Below are 14776 nucleotides of genomic sequence, written 5' to 3' on the forward strand. Positions count from 1 at the left end.
TTATTGAAAAGTGAAATAGTTTTATATTAAAAGGAGTAAGATCGTAAATGAGCTGCGCTTTTATTTGAAATAGGTCTATCGTAGTTTCAACAATAGTTTTAGTGACCCGTATTGCGAATGAGCTATCTACGATGAGTACGAGGGGCGCAATAGTGATCTTACGCACTAATAAAGCACTGGTAGGATCTATAGTGCACACATTCAGAAGTGATCATTCTATACATACGTTATTGCTTATTCTAAAAAATAATTTGTAGACTTACTAACTTACCATAATTTATTTTATTCGTTATAACCGTGTACGCGAAAATCTTCGTATGCACGTACGGTTCACCGTACACGTGAACACAAACACTGTGCAAATGTGTTTGTAGTTCAATGCATCAATGCATAATCATAGAAAATTAAATGGTTCTATAACTTCATTAACACGTTAATGCCCCGTCATAAAGTCCAACGGATTTTAGTTTGAAAGGTATTTTTATCACTGGAATTTGCATTTTAGTTACCAGTCGGATGGTGTTAATGAAACAGTTAATATTTAATTGCCGATATCACCAAATCCGACGAACAATTCGAAACATGCGAACGTATAATTAATTATAAAAACATAGCCGACGATTATCATGAGACCATGTTTTACAATGACCTATAAACTGCAGACACAAATGATCCTGCATTAACATAACACGGTCACAAGTCTGCTTTTGCCAATGGTACTACTATCATATAAACCCTTTATTTACAAACTAATAGAAAATAGCGCAATCGAATTACTTGTGTTTATCATCCCTGAGATATAAAAAAATTATACACAGCTTTTCATGTTATTTCAGATATCATGTTTGTTTTCATACTTTTTTTAAATATTTTCATCAAATGTGGAGATATCTGTGAAAGTAATTTTAAGACTGAGATAAAATAATAAAAAGAATCGATCAATAATTAACATAATAATGTCACAAATGTGTTAAATTGTATTCTCAATGGTACTCTCAACATTTTCCTCATTATTTTCACCAATGTCATAGAAAGTAGTCAAATTTCACTGCACATTTCATGTTTAAGATTTAAAAGCATTTGCAAACTCAATATAAACGTGAAAACATAAATTAACGATATTTTGCACATTATACATGTTGTTTGATCATTTTAAATTGTATTGTCATGTTTAGGTGTTTCTAAAATTAAGTCGTTTATAGGATTAACTTAAGGATTGAGAAAAGGTAGTAAAAGGTATCGATCAATAAATTCGTCAAGTTTTATTCGGAGCAATTTCCATTATAGTTAATTGACAATTAATATCAGTCATCTTCTGTGATAAATGTATAAATATTCTTCCCTATACAATTTTCAAATATGTTGTCTTACACACTCTGTGTGTGGTTTGTTTCTCGGGCCACACTTTTGAAATATTTTTCACTGCGTTGTCGCGTTTCGCTGTTTTTAAAGCAAACTCATATATGAAATTAGCTCAAGGGCTGAGAAAAGGTATGGATCAATAAATTTGTGAAATTTTGTTCCAAGCACTTTTCGAACATGCCGATTACGATCATTCGCGTTCTCTGATAAATATGCAAATATTCTTTGCTGTACAGGTCTTGAACATGTTTTCTTTATCGTATTAAGATGGGGTGTGCGAGAAACCCTTTACAGGGAACTATGCTTGTGTGCTACGTTCCTGTCCCCGAGTCACTGCTAGGGGTGCTTGCCCTGCAGATGAACTTAGACAGTGGGTTGCTACCGTGAAAGACGGTGTTAACGTCGATAGTAGCTACCATTCGTACCGTTCAGTAACCCGAATGTCAGTCGATATCTGTAAATTCGACGGCCAGGATGAGCAAGGTCTTCCAATTCACGTGCCTCAGGTATGTTTCTTTTTGTTCTGATTTCTTCGGTCGCCCCCAGGATACTTTGGCTTTCAGGTGAGTAGATAGTATTTCAAAAATAATACTCGATCCTACATTCGTTCGCACAACTTCGAATTTTTTTCACTTTTTTCTGCTTTTCCATTTGCACGCCATTCGAGCACGAAACATTTAGAATTCGATATTTTCACAACTCTACGGTGGATTATCCTTGAGCAATTCCGAATATTTTATTGTCAGTACTATTCGCTGACGTTATCTGCTACCGCATACCTATCGATGTAAATGTAATTTTAATAGAAAGCGATGAATATATTACAAGAAATCGATCGTTTCTACTGCAATGAGGATAAAAGTTGTATTCCGTGGTAAGAATATCGATCGAAGGCTTGTATACTACTGTTTAGGAGCGCTTTAATCCTTTGTCGGTTGAACAGTTTATTTCGACAGGAAATACGATGTTTTTGGTAACTCCACGTTCTTTGTTCATCGAGTTATCAGTGTTAGATTTTTCGGTTTCATTTTGATACGAACAATTGATCGATATTCCGAATGTTGGTAAGGCATCAGTGTTAGTCTTCGCCGTCCGTCGAGCAATCTGGCAAATTATTAAGTTGAACACGGATGTTCCGGGAAAGCTCGGAAACAAACTTTGATTCCGTGAAACTTTCGAGCGAAATGAAACGATGGATATTAAGGATTGTGGAAACATCCTGCGAAAAATCTGTTTGTTCCTCCGGTCGACTGCAGTGGGTTCTTTAAAGTTCATAGTTTGACTTGCGTCTCAACGATTACTGTAACATTTCGCAATTGATTGGACTCCATATTGAGAATGATACGTTATCTAAATTATTTTTATTTTGTGATATTATTGAAAAAACATATAGTTTAATTATCGAACACTTTCATGCTGTACGTCCTAATGCCATCGGCGAGGACTTGGTAAAAAATATTTTGCGCTTCTTAAGAAACAGTTTATTTTCATATTTTTATGTGTTGCTTCACTTCTAGATTACCTCGAACGTAAATTCAGTTTTTGAAAATGCTTTTTAATCATCTGTGATCTGTTAACTGTTCGAATAATCAACACTGATAGTTTGTGCATCGTTCAATATTTTCTTTACGTTTGTATAAATGTTATTCCCATGGTTTGATTGGAATAATTCAGTGAATAATTTCTTTACTTTTTGAAGAACGTTGGACTCTTGGAAACGTATCGATACGTTATGGAGGATGCGGCAGGTAAATTACCTTAATATTAACCTTTTTCACTTGTATTATTGTTTATTATATTTGCATTTCTTGGCTAGTTGTATACATAGTTGCTAATTGTAATTCATTAATTTAACGTATCAAAACCTTAATTTGCTTTTCATTCAATTGGTTTTTTGGTACATGCATCTTCAACATTTAAATTGTTTAAAAATACCTACTGATGGACACTCGGTTTTTTACAAATTCAAAGTTAATCCAAATTTACAAATGTGAAAGAATGAATTACACCTAAAGAAAAATGATAAACCAATAACTATAAATTAATAGATGTTTTCTTTCCTTTTTTCTATACTCGGATGTTGGAATAAATTAAATTTCATGCATCTAGCGTATTTTCTGAATGTTTTCATAAATAGACAAGTCTAGCGTTACAAGGTATTGATAAATTGAAAAGGCAACAATTATTTCAATAAAGCGTTTCATGTATTTGTCTTTCTCCGATTTCTTTTCCAGATCCTCGGGTAGCGGAGTGGTTTTTAATGGGTAGCCCAATTCCATTGTTAGGAATTATATCTCTTTACCTCGCGTTTGTTCTTCGTCTCGGTCCACTTTATATGAAGAACCGAAAGCCGTTCAACTTGAATAAGCTCATGATATTTTATAACATTTTTATGGCGACCGCAAGCGCTGCTGTATTTTATGGGGTAAGAATTGGAAGAACTTCCTGTCAATTCAATTATTATTAAAACGCTTGAAGTACTTTTTGTTTGATTCAAAATTTTAAATAGTTGTTTAAATATTCCACACGAGCAGGAAATCCACGAAACTAGCATAAATGCAAGATATCGAGGAAATTGCGATGAATGAAGTTCATTTTCACAGTTATTGAAAAGTATCGATTTGTTCGGAAATAAAATGTATAAAAACATTTGATTTGATTGTATTTAAATGAAAGGTTAATGAAGTTTTCGGTTCAACCTGTGAATCGTGATTTTTCCTAAATGGAAAACGTTCGATATTGACGAAACGCGTTCTTGCGATAAAAGTTATTTCGATTCTGCGACAAAATAACGCGGTACCGTGTCACGACGAGTCGTTATTATATTCTTTTTGCCATTTATTCTACTAAACCATTGAATATCAACTTTTCAGCTTCTCACGTCTGGCTTCACTACGAAATTTTCTTTAGGATGCGAAATTCACGTTGTTTCGCACGATCCTGAGTCTTATCGTGTAAGTAGTTTCACCATCGACAAACAAGTGTCTAATTTACGGTACGAGGATCGCACAAATGAGATACTTATCGTTTCTACTAGATGGCACGATGGATATGGAGGCTTTTAATATTGAAGCTGTTCGAGCTGGGCGACACAATAATCTTCATTCTCAGAAAGAAGTTCAATCAGGCGACCTTCCTCCATGTTTATCATCACACTTCCACGGTTCTTCTCTCCTGGATAACGTGCAAATTTGTGCCAGGTATATTTGCGTACCGTTCATCAATTCGAACTCGTTGATTATTTTGATTTTTTTATTTTAAATTGGTGTCATCCTTTACATCCAATTTGAAAAAGATTATTTCATCAACGCATTCTAGGTTAAATTGTTAAAAAAGTACACAAGTGAAAAGCTGACAATGAAGCTCTCAATAATCGTAAACAGTGTGTTTGTTTATTTAACATTATCTCTAGCGATTACTAAAAGTAATTGTGGATTTTTATGCAAAATAAAAATTGTCTATATTACTTGCGAGAAATTGGAGTTTAATAGGAACGTGTTTCTTCTCCTACTAATTTTAATAACACGGGACTAATAACAGATAAATAACAGCCTTTGACATCTTAAAATTTTTTTAATTTTCGTATTTTTCTGTGTTTCACCCAGTAATTTTTATTGTAAATGCATACAATCCATAGTATACAGATTGGTATATATTGCCTCATAACAAGATTGAATTTATTTACATTTTGTCAATCATTTGATCAATAAATTCATTCAACTATTTTCTATATGAAAGCATCTTTTATACATTTATGACAAAAATGAGTAGTTGAAACACAAAATAGAATAAACATCAGATGAGTTTGATATCACCAGTGGATTATGTCCAACCTATTAAAATTATTAAGAGGAGAAATAAAATTTAATGTAACTCCCCTTTCTTGTAATTGTTATAGACGATTGTTATTCTACATAATGATCCGCAGTTTGATAATGCGTTAAGATAGCCTAGAGTTCAAGGGGTTAACATAATTTTTCTTGATCCGTGAGTTTCCACAATTCTCTTCGATCGGAGTGTTAAACTTGTGTTGCAGGCGGTATGTGGACGTTCCCGATTATGCCGAACTGCATAGTGCACGTGATAATGTACACGTACTATCTCCTTGCCTGCTTGGGCCCGGAGATGCAAAAGAGGATCGCGCCTTGGAAACAATACATTACAGGATTACAAATGGTACGTTTCCATTTTGTATCTGACTTGACTATCTGCCGCGGCGCCGCGCGGTGCATCGCCCGGTGCATCGCCCGGAATGCATTGTACATATATTGTCGTGTGCTGTTCGTTGCGCTGACTGAATTGCCGTGCTGGGAGCGTTATTCGCTCATTTCACCGTGCACAAGCTCCCGCTATCGTGTAATCGTAAAATTACATTCCATCGGCGTGGTCGAATTTTTTTTTTCCCCCGAAAGCGGAATTGTTATTGACATTTGGACCCGGGAAACACGGTTAAAGGAAATTATTCTCGACCAATAACGCGTCACGATGAGAAACAACAGGGTCCCGAATGACTTTTCACTGAAACGAAGTTGCGGCCTGTTGACGAATCATGCTGTCGTCACTAACGATTTTTGTCACGAGTTATCGATAGCTGCTCGGAGAACGCATACTTTTATTGGTATTGCTGTTTGATTTATAATTTTCACCGGTAGACAGTTTCTTATTTGGCAGTAAGACAAAATGATTCACCATTTTGGTAATATTTTCCCAATATGTCATGAACTTTCATATTTTTCTAATATGCATACAGTACTATTTTCCACATTCAATATAGGCCCAAATAATGCGTACAACAATCACGTTCACAATTTCGATCGAATATTTTCTGTCAGTGGTAGTACTCCACGCTGGTTCCACGCGTTTCTCGCGTTGTTTATACAGAACCTGCACGTTCAAAAATGTATAACTTAATTTTTCCGAAAAATATATCGATCCGAACAAGAGGCAAATATTCGATAAGTTCCACATAGCCGATGGTTATAGCTGCAATAAAATTGTTCTTTATGTTTCTATTGGCTTACAAAGAGTTGTAGATGGAACACATGTAGCCGTAAAATATAAATGTCAGAAGGGACGCAAAAATAATATTTTATTTTGGAGAGACATCGAAACAACGGGAATAAATCAGATTTTCGAAACAACCCTTTCGCTTCGGTTCGAGACTACTATTTCACATTGCTCGGTATAATTTGGTCAATGAATCATCTAATGCTTTTAAAAGTATCGAAAATGTTCCGAGTGAAACCAACATAAATCACAGTCTTTTACGTTACTCTTACAGGGAATATAACTCTCTAAAAACGGAAACGATGTTTCTGTAAATTCGTAATTTTTCAATTTATCGAAACTTTTCGTTCTCATTTTGATACAATAAGTAATTCTTAAGCGGTATTTATATTTGTATAATCCGCAGTCCACTCGTAAGAAAGACAAAAAGCCGAACCATGCGATAATGTTCGGGGACATCCACAAATTGGACAGACGAGACAAAAATGGCTGCTCGTGGGAAACAAGTGGAAACGAGAGCAACATCGTCCGCAGGACGACAGGCTTATTAAGTTCTCCTCGTTGCATGCGAGAGTGACACTTGACTGTGTCGCGGTCCTCTTCCGGTCGTCCCACTTTGCACGATGTAAACGCTTTGCTAGAAATTAAACGTCCACGTAACCCGATAAATCGTTCCGTCGATATCTCGCCGGGAATAAAAGTTCTCGGCCGACGGATTATTTAATTAAAAACCGTTGTCGTTCGTCCGGATCCGGTTCCCCGCACTCCCCGCCCTCCGGGCTCCGGCATTTCATCGCGGCGCTGTTCCTCCGAGGCGAGGGCTCGACGCCGAAATCGAATCGGGGACTACACGTATAATTTTCCATACGGGCACTTGCCGAGCTCTTCAAACCTTCGTCAAAACCCGGTTATCGAGTCAGGGGAGACGATTCGCGAATATGACCTAATATCTCGCATTCCGGGACAAGTGCTCGCGCTCGTCGCGCGTTCGCGTCTCCCTCGGAAACATATTGCGTCTTTTGTACAGTGATTCGATAACCAAACATTCAACCGTGCCCCGTATTCCGAGCTGTTTCGCTGCGTTCAGTACAGCCATCTCCGACGAAACGAGAAGGAAAATGTTTGAACGAACAATTTTTAGTATCTTTGCGTAGGTCTACCGTTTCGTCGCGACACGACGAAAGGAAATTGTTAATTTACTCGAAGTTGGCCCCATTTAGTGTGAAGCGAAGTTACTGGACTGCGGATTTTATGCGTTTATGACAAAAATGAGCGGATCGACTGCAAAATAGAAACTTTTTAACTAAAAATTGAGTAAAAGCTTTCTATTGCTTGTAGTAAATGTTTTCAATGGTCTTTAACGTTAATTAAACAAGATGCATCAAATTGTTAGTGTTGTTTTCGTTTTGTAGTAATTGTGCGTTAGGCACGAGGGATTATTGTGCAAGGGGGATTAAATTCTGATTGACGCGGGGATTTTAGACGAAACAAAAGTCAAAAACTATTCGATGTGAAAACGGGAGATCTTCGGCAGTCACAACTCGGTGAACCGCAAGCCTCGGATGTTTGTAGAAATTCTAGTCGGCTGAAACACGAGCAATACAATATTTATTGAAAATGAATTCTTTTGTGGTTGCAGATCCAATTCGTTATCATGATAGGCCACACATGTCAAACTTTGTTCCCTTCTTGCGAGCCAAATCGAAAACCAGTGGCGTACATCTACATGTCTCAAATTCTCACCATGTTTTACATGTTCTGCGACTATTATAAAAAATCGTATCTCAGAAAAAAGACAGAGTAACTGATGATTTAGTGATCCGTGAGTTCCGAGGTAAGCTGTTATTAATAACTCGATAATTTACGTTCGATTTGTCTTCTTATATTAAACACTAACAAATTACTTTTCGAGAAATCTCATATTTTATAGAATAACTGGTTATTCAATTTTTTAATCCATTTAAACCACCAAAAGTTGCAACGCAATTGTAACGCACTGATCAAACATCTTTTTTGTAGGAAAATTTTCAGTAAAATCGGTAAACGTTTTTCAGTGTACTGCAGGTTATTTACAATCCGTACACAGACGTGTATCCACTATTTGTGTAAGATTTTATTTGCACGTATCGATCAAAATAAAACGGAACCGTCTCAAATATCGTTTCATCGAGTTAAGTCAATTTATTTAACAGAGGAAAAACATCGTCCAGTTTTGATAAACCGATTCTAATTCTACGGGAATAATGTTACAATTTTTTTGCAGCATTTTGTTCGAAATTTGGTATTAACAGTTTCGTTATTCTTTCCAGCGTTTTATAATTATGCTGTACAATATGGACTTTTTGGTACCTTATCGTAAATCAGAAGAGTGTGCTAGTTTAGAAATATTGACGATTTATCGTTGAAAAATGCTGTACTAAAAACGAAAAATGTTTATAGCACAACATAAGTGTACGTTTCTAAGTATTCGAATTTAATCAAGTGGTAAGGCATCATAATCGAGGAACATTATTAAATATTCTCAATATATTTTTCCATAGATTTTCGTTGTTCGTACACTATTTATAAACAGTAAATTACCAGTATTTCTAAGCCAACACACTATTTTCGTTCATGACAAAATACGAAAAAACACAGACTGTACTAATATGCTATTATATTTAGTATTTTGACTCACATTGTCAAAAGAAAAACTGTTAATACTTTCTTGATCCACTAGAGTTAACCCTAAAACGATACCCTTTGAAACATAAAAAAATGTATAAGTTGTTCGAACAGTCTGATATTTATTTTCACTTCTGCATTCAAAAATGAAAATATTCTGCGGACTCGCTGGCAACCGCAGTACGTCGTTCCAGGGTTGAATTCTCGCGCGATTAACACTGCGAACTCCGGGATGATTAATTTTATTGAAATAAGCACCTTTTGTCGGCAGGTCATTTCGGTAAGAATAGCGACGGTCCGCACAAAGGCCGTAAAAAAAATCGTAGATTCCAGCTTTTGTCGCCATCTCTTCATTAGCTCTTCCGCCCTCGAAAGCCAGCACGCGTGTTCGCATAGCGATAATTCTGTGGAGAGGAGAGAGAAAGAGAAATAAAAAAGAAGAAGAAAGAAAGAAAGAAGGGAAGAAAGGAAGGAACGACCTGGCTGAATGGAACGATCGTGTGTATGCGAGCAGATACGCGTCTTCCGATGCATCGTGCGTGGATGAAATGCACTATACATAGAACGATATCTATCGTGGGCCCGAGGAAACCATTCCATGATACGAGGATAAAATTTGTGTTTCCAAGTCAGCTTACGTTTTGTTCGCGGGGAATGCTTTTAGCCGAATACTCACCTTTCTTCTTTTGTTTTTTTTACCTCCTCTTTTTCCTTTTCCACCTTTCTTTTTCCCGGCGTCCCCCGCGTCCCGTGGATCGAAGCGCATCACATTTTGTTTCGTGTGTAATATCGACAACAAGGTGCGGGGCGATGCGAGACCTGCCACGACCCGGATTTTCCGAAAATCCAACAGATTCCCTTCCGATTCTGAAGCCACGGATTTTCATTTTAGCACTGTGCATCTGGGAGTCGACTTCTTTTCACGCGCGTCTGCAAGAAGCCAAGGCCCGCTGGAAAAAAAACCGTATCTCCAATTGGCATGGTTGAATTAATTAAAAACATTGGAATTGAGCCGTTCGTCTCGCCAGGGATCACGAGACGCAATTATCTTTCGTTTGTAAAAGCTGTTCTGTTCGAATTTGCATGGTTCATTTAACGCTTTCAGTGCAACCTGTTTCTGGAAAATTGTTTATGGACACGAAAGTGCACGTAGGAACATCTTCAAGACGTATTTTCGTGGAACGGATTAATTTGCAACCTGTGCAATAAAAGTTAAAAGCAAATTATTCTAGAATTATTTAGAGTTTATTCGAGAATGCTCCTTAAAAGAAACTTGAGCAAGCCTTGAACTGTAACAATTATTTAATATTGTTACAGTATCTGTCCCTGTAAAAGGAGAATTTATATTTTTATATTTTACAAGTTAAACATTTTCTTGATCTGTTCTCATTGAAACTTATAATATGGTGACGTTTTTTTTTTAAAGAAGTTATGCGGATTCAGATTCGATCTCTGGTTTCGACGCGTTGTGGTTCATTGAGAATTTTGTGTATTAATGATGTACCCTTTTGTTTCAGATTGTTTTTTAGAAAATTATTTATTCGAGTGAGTCGTGGATAACTTTCAAAACAATTGAAATGGAATCGAACAGCAAGAGTACGTCCCCCATTTTTCTAAATAACAGATATCGAGACCAATAATAAATTAAAATAAACGGATCGTTAATTATCTTCGATAGGAGAAAATGAAAAAGGAATGAAAGTTATTTGCGACTCGTTTCGACATTTGAATAAACTATTTAAGGAGGAAGTGTGTCTGGTGAATGTTTTTTAAAGAACAATTATACTACGTCTAGTTTCGCATTTTATTAAGTTCAAGCTGTGTTTGTACATTTCTATATAAATAACTGTCACGGTTGATTTTTTGTAAATCTTCGGTTGAATCGTATTTAGTATTACGTAAAAGAATATTACAATAGACTTGTATCAACTATGTTATTTAATGTCAATAAATATTTAAAAATGGTTAGCTGAAATGATATAAAATATATAATGTGCGACACGGTACATGGAATATGTAGTTTTTTAATTAATTCGAAAATTGTGTGGAAATATTAATTTCTTGAACTAGAGTATAAAGATTAACGCTGTATGAAGGGGGCCTACCTTCGTGTGAAAAGAACAGCACTTATTATTCAGCAACCTATCATTAGATATTAAATTTGACGAGCTTGCAGATAAGAACATTTCACTGTCTTGTCGCGTGAGCCTAAATAATATCATTAAAGCTTGAAAATTGTGAAATCATTTGTGGGGGACATTACTACCACGTCACGTGCTCTTAAAAATTAACGCTAATAAACTTATCAATTTTTTGTTTCAGTAGAATAAGAAAGTAGATTAAAAAGTGAAGATATTATCTTTTAAATTGATCAAATTATTGTGCAGAGACAAATATTTTTCTGGTTTGGTAATGAAACATACTACAGAGAAAAATATTCTTGGTGGAAAACAGAAATTAAAATTATTGAATAAAATTTTTCGTTACGAGCTTTCACTTTCTGAAAATTGTTATTGTTTTACTATTGACTAATTTATTTGTTTATTGTATATTGTTACGAACGTTCATGCAACGTGGCAGTAATCCCACTTTATGAGTATTACAGTAGGCAAAGTGTGAGTGTAGTAGAAGCGAAGCTTTCTAAGGTTAATCAATAAGAAATTGTTTATTACAGATATTATTATAGATTTCCAATTTATTCGTCACAAATATTTTATACATGTACTAGACTTACAAACCGACCTGTTTGTAATAAATATTATTGAATTATGCTTTGAATTTATTGTTGCATACAAAATCACCTTTTAAATATTCGATCATATATTGGTTTCCACATACTTTAATCACGTTAAAGTGATTTTAATAATTTATCAATCAATACTCGCCAGTAATTCACAAAATTCTGGTTACAATAGCAGTCTTTATTTTATGTTGTTAAATGTTTAAAATTTGTCCGATCTTTACTAACAATTTACCACGAAAGATACAAACCCACAAAATTAATAAGAGGCTGATTACGACGAATAACTTTTAATAAAATATCATTAGTAAAAAATTCTTTTAACGAAGAATACAGTGTAAATTTCTTTCGAAAGTATAATAAATTAAATTATACCAGCGCATGAATTAATTAATTTTCGCATCAGCATTAACACGTCTCTTCACGCTCACAAAATAATGATTTTCTAGCTTACCAAAATTGAGCATTTATTTCTATTATTTTTATCAAGTTTCTTACTTTTTATTGCAACGATTACAATACCGGAATAACATTCCTCGAATAATCAAGAAGATGGGGTAGGAGGTGGTCAAGCAGAAACTCCATTTTCGGAAAAAAATGAAGGGAGGGGGATTCAATTAAAAAATTCAATTTAAAAAACTCTGGTTCTTTAATGAAGGTTTATTTTGCCGGGGCACCGAAAATTCTCACACTCGGTGGTTGCGTGGCAGCCTATCCCAAAAGCCGAGCCGAGAAAGTCATGGTGGAGCGGAGGGTCACGGCTCGGACGAAATTACAGGATAACTAAACCTGACGTTAATAAAGTCTTATCGGCATGCAACCATGCGTGTCTACTTTAAGCCACGGACGCACTAATCCCCTATGCTAATTTCGGTTGGCCAGGAAAACGGCGGCTCTAATACCACCCTTTCGGACACGCGTACCAAAGAGAGTGGGGCGCAACCACTATGTGGAAGATCGCCGTTTTGTGCATGGCTGCCTGCAAAAACGGATATGCATTCAAATTCCGCCGCGCTAAAACCGGAATCATTGAGATGACGCTCGTAATTATTTGAACGATTTCAAACGCGCATACGTCAGAACGTGACCCTGAAAAAATAGGCTTTTTCATCGTTTTGAAATCGTTAGGTGGTCAGAAACTTTTTAATAGTTTCATTTTACGTTATACTGTTCATTTTGTGAACCGAAAACAAGCGTTCTTTTTCGAAAAATCCAGAGTTCAACTGTAAAGCGCCGCCATTTTGCTCGCAATCATTATTTCACGTAACTGAACGATCAATCACTAGCCACGCTCGTATACTAAATAAATATTTTTGGATTTCTTTTCCAGATCATTGGCTATCACTTTGCACGTAGGGACACCGGCTACACTTTTGTTATAAACAACTGAAACAAACAAATGAAAATAGTTTTCTCTAAAAAAATTACTAAATATGCAGATGTGTTGTTCTTTCGTATGCTAATCGTTAGAAATAAATATACGATCTTGTTTCTTCCTGAAAATTGTGTAACCGATCATTTAAGTATTTGCAAATGCAACCGCTTAAATGTGTGCAAGTACGATCGCTAGAAATACGCAGCAGGATAAAAATTGTGCGAATTTCCGTATCGCAGTGTCGTGTCAAAGACGCAAACCTGGACGTTCTCATTCGTCGTTCGGCCTGTTCAAGCAGGCTTCTTTGTGCGGCATAAAATAGGGGCTGGCAGCGGGGAAACGGTAACTATTCTCTTAAAAAATTTGCGACATTGGTCGTGGAGGGGAGGGGGCGGCTGGAAAACAGTCTCGGGCACGGGCGACGGGGCCATAATGGACACCAGCGGAAAATTCAAATTTTCGACCAATAAGAAACGGGCGCAGCTTCACAGGGTGCACAGCGCAATTTCACCGTTCCCGGGGTTCGCTGCGGCAGAATTTATATTCTTGCGAAATATGTCGCGGTTTACGAGGGCGAGCTTCACAAACTCCGAGCTCTTTTGAATTTTTAAATTTGGAACGCGAGCCTTGGTATTCCCCGTTCTTTCCGCGCTTTACGTTCAATAGGGCATCCTTTTGATTATTGTGATTCCGAAAATACTATGGCGGCGCGAGCCTGGCGACGTACGACCCCTAGGTCGACAACAAGTCGAGCCACCGACTCTACGATGCTTTTTTTTTCCCCCGAGCGAGAGAACACGTTAACAATCAAGAGATTCTCGTTGCGTGAAAATGAGAAAGTCCATTGGTGTTGCTTCGTGTTTATTTCCGCGGAAAACCAGGACCGAGCGAATTTCTGTCATCATTCGAGCACGGCGAAACTGGCGTTTCCGGGCGGACAGAAAAAAAAAAAAAAAGAACAGGCACTCCATTATCGGCCAAAATATTTCTGCGAAACGTTGCCGAAGTAGTGCAGTTCTTCAAGTACCGGAGGTACGTTCAAAGATTCGGGACAAATAGTACCGAGTCAACTTTGTAGTACAGAATTTCTTAGAAGGAATCCTAATGATATAAATAAAATCAAATTTAATTTCCAATTTCTAATATAAAGTCAAACTTAATTTCCAAGTGCATATACCTGTTCAACTATATGCTATTACGCGATAAAGAATGGTTAATAGGAAGGTAGACGCGAAGATTATTATCAGAATAAAATTGGAGCTGTTGTTGCGTATCAGTGTTATTTCTTCGATGTTCCCTTTTCGAAAATTTGCAAATCGCGAAGGCTGGAACACGACAAGAGCTTCGCCGCGCTGAATACGAGCAAACCGCACGAAGTTTAAAAAATGAATTCACCGTGCTGAAGCGAAGCTGAAGCGGGAGCACGGTCATACATTTAGCAGGGAAAGATCCGCCTTCCTCCTTTTTCTTTCACAGTCGTGAGTATTGCATGCGGCAACGGAAGGCGCATGCATTATTGCGCGCCTCGGAGTAGCGCACCATTTGCAAACTTTTAAATATTATTAATTCCGGCGATCTCCTTTTGGAACCTGATGGGTTGGAATTAAAACGACGAAAATCATCCGCCT

The 14776-nt window shown here is 36.7% G+C and overlaps 1 protein-coding gene across 3 annotated transcripts; it reads left to right on the plus strand.

Moving 5' to 3' along the window:
- The first annotated feature begins 1605 nt into the window (after positions 1-1605).
- On the plus strand, positions 1606-9459 carry LOC143354760 (very long chain fatty acid elongase 7). Of its 3 annotated transcripts, none has more exons than XM_076789060.1 (8): positions 1606-1868; positions 3062-3110; positions 3597-3787; positions 4236-4316; positions 4400-4562; positions 5399-5538; positions 8009-8203; positions 9305-9459. In XM_076789060.1, exons 1-7 carry the CDS (start codon positions 1803-1805, stop codon positions 8171-8173), a joined length of 855 nt encoding a protein of 284 aa, XP_076645175.1. In that variant the 5' UTR covers positions 1606-1802; the 3' UTR covers positions 8174-8203; positions 9305-9459. The 3 variants fall into 3 exon arrangements, with proteins under 3 accessions (XP_076645175.1, XP_076645178.1, XP_076645176.1); XM_076789063.1 differs by lacking the exon at positions 1606-1868 and adding an exon at positions 1875-2426; XM_076789061.1 differs by lacking the exon at positions 1606-1868 and adding an exon at positions 1875-2335.
- The last annotated feature ends 5317 nt before the right edge of the window (positions 9460-14776 follow it).

Source organism: Halictus rubicundus, chromosome 6 (genome assembly GCF_050948215.1).
Source record: "Halictus rubicundus isolate RS-2024b chromosome 6, iyHalRubi1_principal, whole genome shotgun sequence".
NCBI classification, from domain to species: domain Eukaryota; kingdom Metazoa; phylum Arthropoda; class Insecta; order Hymenoptera; family Halictidae; genus Halictus; species Halictus rubicundus.

Coding starts and splice junctions, on each gene's coding strand:
- LOC143354760 (XM_076789060.1), top strand. CDS start 1,803: ATGTCAGTCGATATCTGTAAATTCGACGGCCAGGATGAGCAAGGTCTT. Junction 1,869..3,061: donor TTCCAATTCACGTGCCTCAG/GTATGTTTCTTT, acceptor TACTTTTTGAAG/AACGTTGGACTCTTGGAAAC. Junction 4,317..4,399: donor ACGATCCTGAGTCTTATCGT/GTAAGTAGTTTC, acceptor CGTTTCTACTAG/ATGGCACGATGGATATGGAG.